At 39.0% G+C, this 16446-nt stretch overlaps 1 protein-coding gene across 1 annotated transcript in view; it reads left to right on the forward strand.

Moving 5' to 3' along the window:
- LOC123256875 (2'-5'-oligoadenylate synthase 3-like) overlaps positions 1-16446 on the forward strand; it is an 81163-nt gene that overhangs the window by 49851 nt on the left and 14866 nt on the right. The window contains exons 17-21 of the mRNA XM_044685433.1: positions 1579-1778; positions 4476-4711; positions 5945-6098; positions 7177-7350; positions 14770-15067. Of these exons, the coding sequence (XP_044541368.1) occupies positions 1579-1778; positions 4476-4711; positions 5945-6098; positions 7177-7350; positions 14770-15067 (1062 nt within the window). The remainder of the gene's footprint in view (positions 1-1578; positions 1779-4475; positions 4712-5944; positions 6099-7176; positions 7351-14769; positions 15068-16446) is intronic.

The following is a 16446-nucleotide window of genomic DNA, read 5'->3' on the forward strand; positions in this document are numbered from 1 at the left end:
CAATAAATAAAAAAATTTTTTTTAAAAATTTAAAGAACCCAGCCTGGTATACAATACTATTAATTCCTATTATTAAAAAGCAATCTGCCCAAACCAGAAAGCCCAACAACATTCTAATTTTAATGCTTGATTATATAGTAATTATATTATAGTAATTAAATTACTTTATTGTTATCAATTAAATTAATTTTAAAAATTAAATTGTGATTGAACTAATTATACAGTAAAGGTGCTTCAGGACTGCCAATTTGTACACAAATCTCTGATGCTTAAAATGAAGATTTCTTGTCTATTCTTTCATTCATTCAAGCAAGCATTTGATTGCCAGATAGCTGTTCAGTTTAAGATTGTAGACGAGGTCCTGGGAACACAAAACCCAAAATAAAAAGTTCTTCCCCTCAAGGAGATCACCTGTCTATCCCGATACAAACATGTACACAGATAAATATGAAGATAATTCAGAGAAGGAAAAGCTCCCCGTGACAGGTAGCATTGGAGCAAGGCCTTTAGAGAGAATGAGAATTCTGCAAGGTTCAAATGAGGAGGGAGGGCGTTTCAGGCCTCAGGGAAAATCAGTGAAAAAGCAAAGAGATGGGAGAGGGCACACTGAATTTGGGGAACAACAAATAGCCCAAATTGTCTAGGCTGTACATTGTATAAAGGTGAATAATGTGAAATAACTCTGAAAATGTAGGTAGAATCCAGCAAAGTGGCACAATGGATAGAGTTCTGACCCTGCAATCAGGAAGTCCTAAGGTCAAATCTGGCCTTAGAAAATTCCTTCTTGGGGGCAGCTGGATGGCTCAGTAGATTGAGAGCCAGGCCTAGAGACGGGAGGTCCTGGGTTCAAATCTGCCCTCAGACACTTCCCAGCTGTGTGACGCTGGGCAAGTCACTTAATCCCTATTACCAAGCCCTTACTGCTCTTCTGCCTTGGAGCCAATATAGAGTATTGAGTCTAAGATGGAAGGTAAGGGTTTTTATTTAAAACAAACAAATAAAAAGAAAAATTCCTTCTTGCATGATACCGAGCAAATCATTTAACCTTTGTCTGTCTCAGCTTCTTCATCTGTAAAATGAGGATAATCATAGCACCTTCCTCCCAGGATTAGTGTGAGGATAAAATCAGATATTTGTAAAGCTCTTTGTGCACCTTAAAGTTCTCTATAAATGCTTTGTTTGGTCATTTTTCAGTTGTGTCCAATTCTTCATGACCCTCTTTGGGGTTTTCTTGGCAAAGGCCCTGGAGTGCTTTGCCATTTCTTTTGCCAGCTCATTTGGCAGATGAAAAAACCGAGGCAAATGGGGTGAAGGGATTGCCCAGGCTCACCTAACAAGTGTCTGAGCTCATATTTGAACTCAGGAAAATGGATCTTCCTGATCGCAGGCTGGCACTCCATCTGCTGTGCCCCTGGCTGCTATTATTTTTATTATTGTTGTTGTTATTATTATTGGGACCTTTAAGAAGAAATTGTGTTTTATCTCGGAGATAATAGGGACCCAGTGAAGGCTCTGTTCTTCTAGAGGCTTGTTTTGATGGAGAAGCCTAAGTTTTTCGCACGTATCTCTCCTATCCAGTTAAACCAAGTAACTGGAATTCCCGTACGTGGGCCTCAAGCTATAAGCCAAGCCCTGAAGTTTACCGGAATCTGATAAAGCCAGAAAACTCTGCTTGTGAATCGTCGGTCTGCTTTACAGAACTACAAGGGAACTTCTTCAACACTCGCCCCCAAAAACTGAAGAATCTGATACTCTTGGTGAAGTTCTGGTATCAGCAGGTACTGCCTCTCCTGGACACCCAGGGGATTTCTGGTCGTTTTGTTTTGTTTAAATTGTTGCCTTCTGTCTTAGAATCGATACCAAATGTTGACTCCAAGGCAGGAGAGTGGTAAGGGCTAGGCAATGGGGGTTAAGTGACTTGCCCAGGGTCATTCAGCTGGGAAGTGTCTGAGACCAGATTTGAACCCAGGAACTCCCATCTCTAGGCCTGGCTCTATCCACTGAACTTCCTACCCGCCCCTTGACACCAGTGGTTTTTAAAACTCAAGTGAATCTGCTTTTAATTCCTTCTAACCAGAGCTGAGAATAGTTAGATCATGGCATTCATTTCTTGAGATAAAAATCTGGCAGTGAGACACCAGACATCCACAAGACCTAACAAAATGCCTAATATAGCTGAAATAACAACAAGATTTACTTTGTTCTTACTATGTTGAATAGAGTTCAACATGGATCAACATGGCAACCAATGAATAGAATTGAGCACATGAGCAGAAACTTATCGTCCATGAATAAGGAGGTGACACCCAGCTACGCTCGCCATGATCAGACCTCATGTGGAGGGCTCGGTTGGGGCCACGATTATAGGAAGGACATGGAGGAGCCATTCTTTGAATCTCCAGGCCTTCGCCCAGTAGTCAAGCTTAATAAATGCTTTTGTTGGTTTGACTAGAAAGCATCTCTCGAGTTCGTACCAGAAGAGGAGAGGCAGTGGTGAATGGGGGGGATTGCTCTTTTCAGGTGTTTGAAGACTCGTAATTTAGAAAAGTTTCCTGGTTCTGCCAGACCCCCGGAGGCCCGTACTAAGAGCCATGGGTGCAAGTTGGAGAAAGGCTAATTAGGACTGAAGGAAGGGGAAAAATTCCTCATAAAATGGATTCTCTCACATTAAAAGTCTTTAAGCAATTCACATCTATTCAGTTTAACTAATAATTCTAATGCAAACATTTCTACAGCTACAGGTAACATATATATATGTATGTATATACATATATATATCCTTAGACATGCCTATATATCTCTTTACATGTGTCTATCTTTATACATGTCTCTCTATATAGATATCTTTACACATGGCTATCTTTACATAGGTCTATATATCCATCTTTACATATTATATATATATATATATATATATATCTTTACACAGATCTATATATCTTTATACATGTCTCTCTCTCTATATATATATCTTTATACATATCTGTATATATCTTTACACATGTCAGCATATATCTTTATATAGGTTTATCTATCTTTACACATGTTGATATATATATCTTTACACATGTCTATATATCTTTACACATGTCAGCATATATCTTTACACATGTCGATATATGTATCTTTACACATGTCTATATATCTTTACATGTGTCTATATATCTTTATAAAAGTCTCTCTATATATCTTTATATATATATCTGTATATATACATGTCTATATATCTCTTTACACATGTTTATATCTCTTTACACATGTCAGCATATATCTTTACACATGTCTATATATGTATCTTTACACGTGTCTATATATCTTTACATGTGTCTGTATATATCTCTATAAAAGTCTATATATATCTTTATATATATCTGTATATATACATATCTATATATCTCTTTACACATGTCTATATATCTTTATGCATGTCAGCATATATCTTTACACATGTCTATATATGTATCTTTACACATGTCTATATATCTTTACATGTGTCTATATATACATGTCTATATATCTCTTTACACATGTTTATATATCTTTACACAGGTCTATATATCTCTACACATGTCAGCATATATCTTTACACATGTCCTCACAACAATCCTAAAAGGGAGGTACTATTATTAACCTTATTTTACAAATGAAGAAACTGAGGGCGAGAGGGGTTAAGTTCATTGTCCAGGGTCACACCGCTAAGATATACCTGAGACCAGATCTGAACTCAGGTCTTCCCGAATCCAGGCTGCCATCCTCTGCACCACCCCCACCAAGCTGCATTTTATGAAGTTCTGACTAAGTGCCAGGCTCACAGCTAAGCACTGGGCATATGAAGATGGAAATGACAGCAATTCCATCCCTTAAGGAGCTTTCATCCCACTAGAGAGAGAGAGTAAATTTATAGCAAATAGGAAGTAATTTCAAGGAGGAGAGAGAGTGAGCACCTGGGGGCACCCGGAGAGCTCACTCTCTTTGTCAAGGAAAATGTGCAGAGGATTCTGGTGGAGGTGTGGGTGGCCCTTCAGTGCCGCCATATTGCTCACATTCCAGCTTTTCCTTACATAAAATCCTCACTAAGAACCCCATGGACAAAACCAACCTTGTCGTTTCCACTTGGTACCAGAGCTCGGAGAAATGAACCTAGAGAAGGTTACAAGCCATTGTTCTAAGCCAAGGCCCTTGTTTGCCCTTGGAGGAAATGGAGCCCCCCGAGTCTGCTAGCCCCAAAGTAAAGTTGGTGGCAGAGCCAGATCCAGATGCCTGGGCTCTCCACTCCTCTGAGAGGATTGTCTCTCCTGCCCCTTCAGGAGGGAAATACACTCTCTTCAAGAGCCCTGAGGAGCACCTCCAGACTGTGAAAGGTCCCATCCCCACAGTGCAGCCCTGGGTGCCCTGCGGTCTTCCATAAGGGCTTGGGGATGGGTAGCACACCCCTCTGTCTCCTGGCTGATTATCTCCTCCTTCTCCTTCTGCAGTGCCAAAGGAGACTGGGGCAAGATTCCTTTCCCCTACAATATGCCCTGGAGCTGCTCACGGTCTATGCCTGGGAGCAGGGGAGTGATGAGGAGGAATTCAACACAGGTGAAGGCATCCTAACAGTCCTGGAGCTGATTACACAATATGACAAGCTCTGTATCTACTGGACAGTCAACTACAACTTTGAAGATGAGACCATCAGGAACTACTTACAGAATCAGCTCCGAAAAGTCAGGTGCCAACATTCTCACCATCCTTCTTCTCTTGGCTTATGGGAAAAGATGGGGGAAAAAATAGACACCTAATCCATTGGGTATTTTTCATGACCCCATCTAGGATCAATAGGCTCTTATTACTATAGCAACAAATCAAAATCAGACCCTAAGAATTTCAGAACCAGAAGCGACCCTAGAAAATAGGTTCTATGGCACTTTGAGACTTACAGGGGGTATTGTATCCATTATCTTCATTAAGACTCAAAAAGTGGTCCTGGTTGGAGGGTAATACCTAGATCACAAGTGTCAGAAAGGGCTGCATTAGGTCATAACTACAATGCTGAATTTGGGGGATCAGGAGAAACCTAGATTGCAACCTCTTTCAACTTATTGCTACATCTGCAAAAAGGAGTTAATACACCTACTTACTACACAGGGTTGTTCTAAGGCTCCCCAAACACTTTGCAAATAGAAATCACTATAGACAGATAAGATGTATATGACTATTATGGCATTTTATAGATAAGGAAACTGGGACTCAGAAAGTGTGACTTGCTCAAGGTCACACTGCTGATGAGTGTCAGAGGCAGGATTAGAACCTCACCAAACTCCAATTAGAGCGCTCATTTTTATTCCACTATGAAGCCTCTAAGAAATCAGTTAGTGTATGTTCCTCTTTTTAAGGAGCTGAACTGGAAGGAGAAATGACAAATCTATGGTTATGCAGCCAGACTTCCTGATAATTGCTCCCTTTGGACTGCAGGGAATGAGGAGAGTAGTAATGGAAAGCAAGAGAGAGACAGACAGAGAGAGACAAAATATTTAATTTACACAAAGGATCATGGATCTGTAGGATGGGAAGAACTTCAGAAGCCATCTAATCCGACCTGTTAATTACGCAGATGAAGAAACCGAGGCAAAAACAGTTTAAATAATTTGTCCAAGGTTTTATTGTGTGAGAGATGGAATTTGAACCTAAGTCTTCTGACTTCAGAGATGGCACTCTTTCCACTCACCACCTACCTATATTTTATCCTAAAAACTATTTCTCCATCTGGAAAACTGAAGCCCAGAGGGCATGTTGTTTAATGTCACACAGATAATCAACCAGAGTCAGTGTCACACTAGACCTAGGTCTTCTGCACCCCAATCAAGGGTACTTCCTCTGCCCTACCCCAAACCTATCAGGCTTCCAAGGCTCATATTTTCCCCCAAGAAAGCTCATCCTTGATTCCTTTAATTGGGTTTTTTAGGCCAATAATCCTTGATCCAGCAGACCCAACTCATAACGTCAGTGGAAGTGACCCTGAACCCTGGAAACAGCTGGCCAAAGAAGTGAAAGACTGGTCATTTTTCTCCTCTTTTATGGTGGATAATATGTCATCTTTGCTGCCCTGGGATGTACTGGTGAGAGAGAAAGCATCCCCAATATTTAGTATTTGTTCCCAGCAATAAACTGATCCCCTCCATGACAGATTACTGACTTCCATCCCAAGACCTAGTCACAAGCAAGCCCCCGACTCCCTCTTTTAATCACATCCTCCCCACTGGTCCCTTTCTCCTGTCTCAGACTTCCTCTGCTGTACCTAACTTTAAACCCTTCCAACTTCCTCAAAAGCCTGAACTGTAACATCTTTGACCAATCCAAACAGGCTTCTGTCCCAGAAATCAAATTCCCTTTTCCCCATAAATTGATCGCTCTTTCCAGTTTATGACCCTGCCAATCCACATCTTTACCATTTTGCTTCAAAATTTGGCTCAAATGGTTAATGCTACTCCCCCAGAAGAAAAGAAAATCACTCAGTCTTTATTTTCTTTATACTTTTGATTTATTTACGCACCTCAAGATTTCCCCCAGCAAAATGTAAAGTCTGGCTTTTTGGTTTTGAAGGCAAAAGCTATTTTTTAAAAAGTTATCTTTTATGTGTATGCCATGAGTTGGAGAAATAATTCCTTATATCTCATATATCTCAATGCCCAGCACTTTATCTAGCACACAGTGGGCATTTATCTAGCAACAGGCATTTATTAAGCACCTATCATGTGCCAGGAACTGCCCTCAGTACTAAAAATACAATACAAAAAATACAAAAAAAAAATACAAAAGCCCTTCAAGGAATTTATATTCTGGAGATAGGTGATGATTAATTAAATCAAGATTTTCTTAAAATTAAGGTCTTTTCTAGCAAGGCTTCCCTATCTAGCCAGCCTAACCTCTGCCCCCATAAACACTTCTTAAACCTTCTACAATCCTTCAGTTTTTCCTTTCTAGGATAACTTGACACCTCCAGGGGAGGATCATCCCCCATCGTCACATTCCATAGAATTTTGGGCTTCCATTTTTGGTGTCTGAATGCATTCATTCATGATGTTCCCTCCATCAAACTGTAAGCTCCCCAGGGAAGCCCATTTGGTTGAGGGCAGGGAGATTCTCAGGCAGCAGAGCGAGTCCCTTAGCCCATGTGCTTCATCTGTCTCTCCCCAGCCAGCATCTCTTTATGCAACTCGAGGTCACTGGCTTGATACATTCATCAAGGATTTTCTTCAACCTGATAAAACGTTCCTGGATCAGACTGGAGTAGCCGTGGACATCATCTGTTCGTTCCTGAAAGAAGAATGCTTCCGAAATTCACTTACGAAGGTTGAAAAAGTTGTGAAGGTGAGCCTTGTTCTCCTGCTCCCGCCCTTTAGGGAATAGTTCATTCTGGACCTCTTTCTCTTCCAATTCTTCCACCTTCCCAGAGAGACTTGGCTCCCCCAGACAATCCCACAGTTCTGTCCCTTCTTTCCACAAGTAGATGTAAAGCGGGACTTTATTTTACATAAGTTCAACACACTTGAATTCAGGTTGGCTATTTCTATCAGCAATTTTTTAAAAAGGCAGAAAATTTCATGAAATACAAATCTTTTAATGACACACTAAATCCATACCATTTTCCCAAGGAGCGTAAAGTCTCATAACATAGCCCAATCACATGCATTCTTGCTCTGAGAATCATTAGTGTGTCTTTATGCTGTTTTTTAGCAAACCAAATATGCTCCCACATCAGACTTTCTCCAGAGTTCTCACTTGTAATAAGTCATGTTCTCTTTGTTTCATTAATGCTATTTAGGTGTTAGTAACAGGTAGGTGTCTCAGTGGAATTTCTGGGTCCTGGGGGGAAATGGGAGGTCCTGGGTTCAAATCTGGCCTCAGAAACTTCCTAATGGTGTGACCCTCAGCAAGTCACTTCATCCCTATTGCCTAACCCTTACCATTCTTCTACTCTGGAACCAATGCATAGTATTGATTCTAAGGCCGAAGGTTAGAGTTAAAAAAAAAATAATGGCCCGAAAATACAAAAATAGTGATGCTGGTAGCTTATAAAGTGCCTAGGTATTTTCTTATAGGAAATATTTATTAAATAATTTGGTTCACTATTATAGGAAACTTTCAACTTATGCAAGGATCTTGGAATGTATTGGCCACATAAAACAATATCCTACTGTAGCTCCACTTATGTCCTTTGACACAGGTTCTGGGGGGGATGAATCAGAATATATTTTTGACCACACTACCAGTTCTAGGCTCTTCCTTACCAGCAACCTTTCTTTTGAAGCTCCTATTACATAATATTTCCCACCCAATCCAGATCATGGTTACTATTGTGTCCTGGCACCTAAATCGTTCTTATTCCTTTCCCAAGGAGTTTAGCACCTGACTCACCTTCTTCCTCTTCTTCCCAACTTCTGCACTAATACTAGAGGACTTTAAAATCCACTTAGATATTCCTTCAAGCTCTTTAAACCCTCAATTCCATTCCTTTTCCCTAATCTCAGCTACTCATAGGAACCAACCCTGACTCTTACTGTAATCCACTTCCTTAAATGAAAAACTAGCATTTCTCCATATAATCATAACCTCCTATCATACAATCTCTCCCCATGTCTCACCCTTTCTCAACCTATTCCTTGCTCTCATCATGGCCTGGAAACCTTCTATCCTTCAATACTTTCTTAGGTCATTACTCCTGTTCTTACCCCACTTTCAAACCTCAACCCTAGAGTTAGCCAATTCAGCTTCACAGTGTCCTTTACTCTGGAATCTCTCATCCTTTTGAACTATTATCCACTTATTCCTTGCCAAATCTCAGCCCTGGATGATTCTCATCATCTGCCTCCTCCATTCCTACTTATGATACTGAATGGAGCTAGAGAAGTCCTGCAATTCTGCTAACTGGATACATTATAAATTCATATTATCCAACTTCGAATGGGCTCTCACTGCAACAAGGTAATCTTTTATTATTCCCTAACTGATTTGCTATCCTACTGCCCAAAGAAGCTATTTCAAATCTTTTCTTCCCACCATCCTTTCCCCAACTCTCAAGGCATAATATATAACCTCTTACTTTACTGAAAAAAAAATGACACCCTTTCATGTGAACTTCTTTTTCCATTTATTTCATCTCAAAATCCCCCAACACCATCTCCCACTCTTGCTTCTTTCCCCCTATCCTCTAACAAAGTGGTAGCCCTTCTGTTTGTAAAGGTCAACCTTCTTCATGTGTCTTTTAATCCCATCCTTTCCCATTCTCTCCAGCATCTCATTCCCCTATATTCTCTCTCCCTCTCTCTCAATCTCTCTCTCTCTCTCTCTCACTCAATCTCTGTCTCTCTCTCTCTCTGTCTCTCTCTCTCTGTCTCTCTCTCTCTCTCTCTCTCTCTCTCTCTCTCTCTCTCTCTCTCTCTCTCTCTCTCTCTCTCCAACCTGTCATCATAAAGTGGTTCTTTCCCTACTGCCTTCAAATATGTACACATCACTCCCATTCTTAAAAAACCTTCATTGCTGCATATGAATGTTGATCCTTCTCTCAGATACTCTTTTCTCTATAACTTTTAATGACATAACTCTATTGACTCTTCTCTAATCTAACTATTCCATCCTCTCAAGCTATCATTTTATATCCTTCCTCCCTTTCTCAGCTAAACTTCCTGAAAAAGTTCTTGAACTCACTGCCTCCACTTCCTTTAATCTCCTTCATTCCTCAACCCTTTTTGATTTGACTTCTGATTTCATCACTTAATCAAAACTACTCTCACCAGTGATCTCTTAATTGACAAATATGATGCTTTTTTCTCAGTCCTCATCTTGCCTTAGTCATTTGCCGCGTATGAATGTTGACCCTTCTCCTGGATACTCTTTTCTCTATAAATTTTCATGACATAACTCTATTGACTCTTCTCTAATCTATTTCTTCTCAGTCTTTTTGCTGGCTCATTGTCCATATTATGTCCCTTAACTATGGGTGTTCCCCAAAGCTTGATCTTGGATATTCTTCTCTCTCCCAGTGATCTCATCATTCTTATGTATAATTGTTATTACTATGTACATGATTCACAGATCTATATGTCTAACACAGGTTTTCCCCTGAAGTCTACTCCAATGACCAATTTACTCTTGGGCATTTCGGTCTTGGTGGCCTAGAAATGGGTTGAACTCAACACATACGAAAAATAACTCAATATCTCTCCAGCTCATTCTTCTTCTAAACTCTTCTATTTCTGTTGAAATTGTCTATCCACTCTTCTTCCTTTATTCCAGGTTTATAACCTCAGCATTATTCTATACTCTTATTTTCTCTCACTTCACATATTCAACCATTTGCCAAATCTTGTCATTTCTACTTATGTGACATCTCCCACATCCAATTAATGCCTTATATCCATTCAAGCAACCACCACTCTAACTGAGGCCTTTATCACCTCTCACTTTATCACCTCTCTGGGTCCCCTGGGGAGAGGAGTGTGTGACTCGCTCTCTCTGGGACTGTGAGGAGTCAGAGAAACAGATTTAAGGCCTTAATAGCCTTATTGATTATTAATAACTTGGGTAGATAGTGGTTATATTATTAGATAGTGAGAATAGGAGAGTAGGCAAGGGCTTTGGCCTAGCAGAAGATACTGCCCTCTGAGGCGGATAGATGTAGGGTTTTCCAGAAAATTTTAGTTAGGATTAGGATCTGGCATATAGTTACAAGCCATTGTAGGATTATTTTCACTTTCCTCCTTCCTATTTCTTATCCGCATTTCCTAATAATAAACTAAGTGTTTTTGTGTTTAATAAACTGCGCACTGGCTTTTGATCAAACTCTTGCCCAAAAACTTTAACCCCTCACAGCCTGGTAAGCCAGTCAAGAGTTTGATTAATCTATTGATCTTCTATTCTTTCCAATATTAGGAAAAGGATAAGAGTGTAAACATGGTGTTCAATATCATGATATGGATTGTGAAGAAGGTAGTGCCTCATTACTTCAGAGAACTCCCAATACCTGGAACTTTCACTGAGATTTTACATCTCACAGTTTTGGATGGTCTCCGGTTAATACCGCTTATGGGAATATTTGTTCTGTCAGGATTGTTTCTGAGATACCAACTGTATCGAGTATTTAGTTTAATCCTTACTAAGCAAAGGAAATAATTGAAAGAGAAATTAATGGAGACTAAAGTTTCATATCTTGAAGATTGCATCTCTAAATTGACTAACACTATTGCCCACCAAACTGAAACTATCTCTAAAGTTAAAGATACTATCTCCCAATGGCTAAAACTATTATGCAAAAAAAGAAACTATCTCTGAACAAAAAGAAATCATTGCTCAGCCTATTAAACCTGCTTCTTGTTCCTAATTCTCCTACCAAAGCACCTAAAATTAAAAGTCAAAAGAAAGAAAATATAAACCAACTCTTAACACTAAGAAGAATGAATTAGTAACTATTAGGGACCTCAAACCATTTACCCCTCAGGATAGGAGGGATTTAAGCACAGCATTCCTTCATTTGAGGAGGAGCACAGAGTGGTTATAAAAAAAAGCTTAAAACAATATGCAGGCAATTTGATCCAACCTGGATTGATTTTGAGTATCTTCTAGATGAGTTACTAACTAAAAGGAAAAAGGATAAAATTAGTAAGCTTACCAATGAGGAGGAAGGTGCAATTCTCTGGCCAGAGGTTGACCCTCATTGGGACTTTAACGATCCCCATGAGCTAGCGAGACAATACTTAATGCAATGAGACAATATTCAGATAGATCTGATACCTGGACAAAGTTTGAAAAGCTTAACCCAGAGACCAAAAGTTGTCACTAAGTGCCACACAAGCGGCACAGCAGGGGTTCTCTAACTGAAAAAACTTATTACTCCTTTTCTTCTTAAATATAAAAAAGGAAGAAATTAAGGAAAACTTATTCCCTGAGATCTGTTGGGAGACCAGTCTCCCCAATGGATCTTTCAAATAAAACTGTCCTATACTCTGTATTATATACAGGGAAAAGTAAAGAGAGAAAGTAAAAAAGCAAAACAATTCTTGCAACATGCAAGTCTCAAATAATACACAATTCCAAATACTTACATTACAGAAATCACAATCACAAAATTCATACTATATCCTACATAAATAAAACCTGTTCTTATTATACTTTACAGAAATAAGAACCTAAAGATATTAATTTAAATATACCTTACAATTACTATACACAAAAAAATTAAATAAGAAAATAAATAAGAACCTTATATACACATTATATGCCTCTAAAAATAAAGAAGAACCTTATATTTGCAATTAATATACATCTAATATTTACCTTATATACACAATTTATACATCTAATATATATTCTAATATATTATACATCTAATTCTACTCTATTCTGCAATGCAACCAAACAGGTCTTCACTCTGTGTTTCACATTTGATACTTTTTCCCACCACTGTGCCTTTGCATTGGCTACCCCTCATGCCTTTGATGCTCTCCCTTCTTAACTCCATCACAAAGAATTACTTTCTTCCTTCGGGATACAGTACAAGCTCTATTGTCTTCACAGAGCCTTTCCTGATTCTTCCCCATCTACTATTGCTTCCCTTCCCAGACTCTTATGCATTTAACTCTTCTGTATTCATTTTTGGCTATTATCTTTATATTATTTTATATAACCCATGTGTATATACATGTGTTTACATATGTGTGTACTTATATAGAGAGATAGATACTTGTCTCTTCTGTTAAAATGTAAGCTTCTCAAAAGTAGAGATTCATTTTTTGTATTTGTAGCCACAGAGTCTATTACAGTGACTGGCCCACAGTAGGAGCTTATTAAATTCTTACTGATTAATTGAGATGATCTGGGGGACTAGCCAAAGCTAAGCAGTAATATATATATATTTTTTTTTTACAAAAGTAGTACTATATTAGTAATGTGATACTGAACAGCTGTCATATTCTGGTTCTGCTTTTCCTTCAGAAGAAAGGCCAGGTGTATAGGAAAAGGGAAGCTGGTTAACTCAAGAAACAAAGGTAAATAAAACTGAGTGGGATCTCTGGGGACCAGTGATAGTCTAGAGCAGGGGTCGGCAGCCTTTTTGGCCGTGAGAGCCATAAACGCCACATTTTTTAAAATGTAATTTCGTGAGAGCCATCCAGTGCTCACAGTGCAGCTCCTGTAATAGTGCCTGAAAAAAAATGGACTTTATGGCTCCTGCAGAAAGAGCCCTATCTGGCCCTCAAAAGAGCCAGATATGGCTCGAGAGCCACACGTTGCCGACCCCTGATCTAGATCTTCCTGGTGGTCTGTGGGTTGAGTGCTTATGATATTAAAGTTTATGGAACTATTTCATAACCCAAAGGGACAAGTAACACTTTGGGGTCATTTTCTAACTCTCTTGGTTCATGCCCTGACCTGGTAAACCTGGAAAACCCAAGCATGGTATCCTCAGACATAGTGCATCGATCTCCTGAGGGAATGCTAAAAGAACTCCAGAGTCTCTTGAGAGGACACAATTAGAGGACATTTTTATTAAGGGGAAGACAATTTTTTAAAAAAAATCATGGAATTAGCAACCATTATTCCCAATGATGTGTATAAATTCCCATAGTTTATTACAATCCCAGGTTGGTTGTCCTTGAAAAGGTCCAAAATGATATCACTGGTGATGTCTTTTGAATTGTGCATAAATTGGATTTAAATGAGGCAGAGTTGCACAAACTCATCAGCCACTATCACTGAAGTCCAATGGCAAGAGAAAAGTCACAAAAGTAAAAATGACAGATGTTGACTCAAAATACAGTGGATGACTTGGTTACTTCAATGTCTAATCAAGCTCTAAGCACTCCATTAGCACCCACTTCCATTGCCTTCATGGCCATCGGAATAAATTGTTCTCATCCATCCCTTCTACCTGGAGGAAGTCTTCACATGCCCAGGGTAGACACTCCCCAAACTCATTGATAGGTTTGAGGTATATGCCACTGCACATGCTTACTTCAATTTAAATTAAATTATATATAGGGGTTGGATCTGTGATTTCATTGGTACTGGGAGCTCACAGGTAAAGAAATTTCCATTATTAAAGTAACTTAGAGCCTTCAAGAGTTGCCCCTTTCAGTCTCAGGACACCGAGAGGTAAAGACGCTTGTTCATCCAAGGTCACTGGATGGACCAACCACTCTGAAAAATAATTTGGAACTATGACCCAAAAGTGATTCACTTTAATTACCTTTTGACCCACTTTTGTTACTATAAGACCTATATTCCAAATAAGATAAAAGAAAAAAGAATCTTATGAGCAAAAACAGTAGCAAAGAACTACGAGGGTGTCTCTCAAATGGGAAATGCCTAAACTAGATTATAGTTTGAATTGTGGAGTACTGCTGTGCTGTAAGAAATGACAAAGGGATCAGGTTCAGATGAAACTGGAAAGATTTTTATGAACTGATGCAGAGTGAAGTGAGCAGAAATAGGAGAACAATTTATATAACAACAATACTATAAAGACAAACAAAAGTTTGAAAGCAGATGGAAACATGATATTTGTTTATTTGGATATATGTTTTGAGATTTTGATTCTATAAGATTATTTGCTTACAAAAGTAAATAATATGGAAATATATTTTGTGTGATAATACATGTATAACCCAGATTGAATTGCTTGTGAACTCCCAGAGGGTGTGAGAATAAGGGAGACAAACAATTTCAGAAAATCTATGTGGAAATTTGTTATTAAAATAAAAATTTTTAACTCTTCCCTTTTTTCTTTCCCATTAGGGAGGATCCTCTGCCAAAGGCACAGCCCTGAAAAGAGGCTCTGATGCAGACTTGGTTGTCTTCCTCAGCTGCTTCAAAAACTATAGTGATCAAAATACCAACAGGTTAGCCATCATAAAGGAGATCCAGAAGCAGCTGGAAGCCTGTCAGCAGAAGAAGCAGTTTGAAGTTGAGCTTGAGATCTCCAAGTGGGAGAACCCACGGGTGCTCAGCTTCACCCTGAAATCCAAAAGGCTCAACCAGAGCCAAGAATTTGATTTGCTGCCAGCCTTCAATGTTCTGGGTGAGGCCTTCCTTGGTCTTGATTTTAGGGGAGAAGGAAAAGATCCTTAGGACAATAGAGAGAAGAGATGAGAAGGGAGCCACAAGGTTTATTTAACCCAACAGCATGCTTCAGGAGCAGCAGGTGATTTTTTTCCACAAAAAAAAAAAGGCAATATAAGCTCTTCCAGAATAGGGATCCCTTTTTAGAGTCAGGTACCAGGAGGATAAAACAATATTGACTACCCATTGGGGTCAAATGTTTGATAACTGATTGCCTCAGGTGCTAGAAAAAGATGGGTTGCTGTATGAAGGAAAACACCTCTCTAAGCTTCTCTGTATCCTCAGCTTTCTCAGCAGCAAAATGGGGATAATAACAGCCCCTATCTCTCAGAGCTGTTGTAAAGATCAAATGAAATATTTGAAAAGTACTTAGCATAGTGCCTGCCACATTTAATAATGCTTCCTTTCTTCTTTTTTCTTCCTAACTTCTTCTCTTCCTCCCTTTCTTTCCCTCCTTCCTTCTTCTCAAGTTGGACTAGATAATCTTGGAGATCCTTTCCAACATTGACAAACTAAGAGACTAAAGTGAGTTTTCAATTCTGTGCTGCCCCTGCTTCTATTTCTGCAAAGACAACTAGAAAAAGGAAGAGAGAAAACTAAGAATCATAGTTTGAGAATTGTTGCCAAACAACTGAACTATTTTAGGGGTAAATTTGACATGTATAAAAGCAAGGAAAAACAGGCACAGGGCTTCCTCAAGTAGCACCTGGAAAGCCTCAGGACCCAGAAATATATATTTTTATTTATTTCATTAAATATTTCACAATTGTATTTAAAATTTTTTTAACATTTTTTAAAATATTGAGTTCTCATCAAATTTTTAAGAATATGAGTCATTCCCCAATTGATAAAGACTCAAAGGATATGAATAGGCAGTTTTCAGATGAAGAAATTAAAGCTATCTATAATCATATAGGAATGCTCTAAACCACTCTTGAACATAGAAATGTGAATTTAAAAAACTCTGAAGAACCACCTCAAATCTATTGCATTAGCTACTATGACAGAAAAGGAAAATAAAAATATTAGGGGGATATGGAAAAATTAGGGCATTAATGCACTATTGGTAGAGTTGTGAACTGATCTAACCATTCTGGAGGACAGTTTAGAACTATGTCCAAAGGACTATAAAACTGTGCATACCCTTTGATCCAGAAATACCACTACTACTAGGTCTATCTCCCAAGGAGATCCCCTGAAAAGGAAAATGGCCTGTATGCACAATCGTTGGAAGGAAAGGAGGAAGGAAGGAAGAAGGAAGAGAAGGAAGGGAGGGAGAGAGAGAGAGAGGGAGGGAGGGAGGGAGGGAGGGAGGAAGGGAAGAAGGGAGGGAGGAGGAAGGAAGGAAAGAAG

This window comes from Gracilinanus agilis, chromosome 1, assembly GCF_016433145.1.
Source record: "Gracilinanus agilis isolate LMUSP501 chromosome 1, AgileGrace, whole genome shotgun sequence".
Lineage (NCBI taxonomy): Eukaryota > Metazoa > Chordata > Mammalia > Didelphimorphia > Didelphidae > Gracilinanus > Gracilinanus agilis.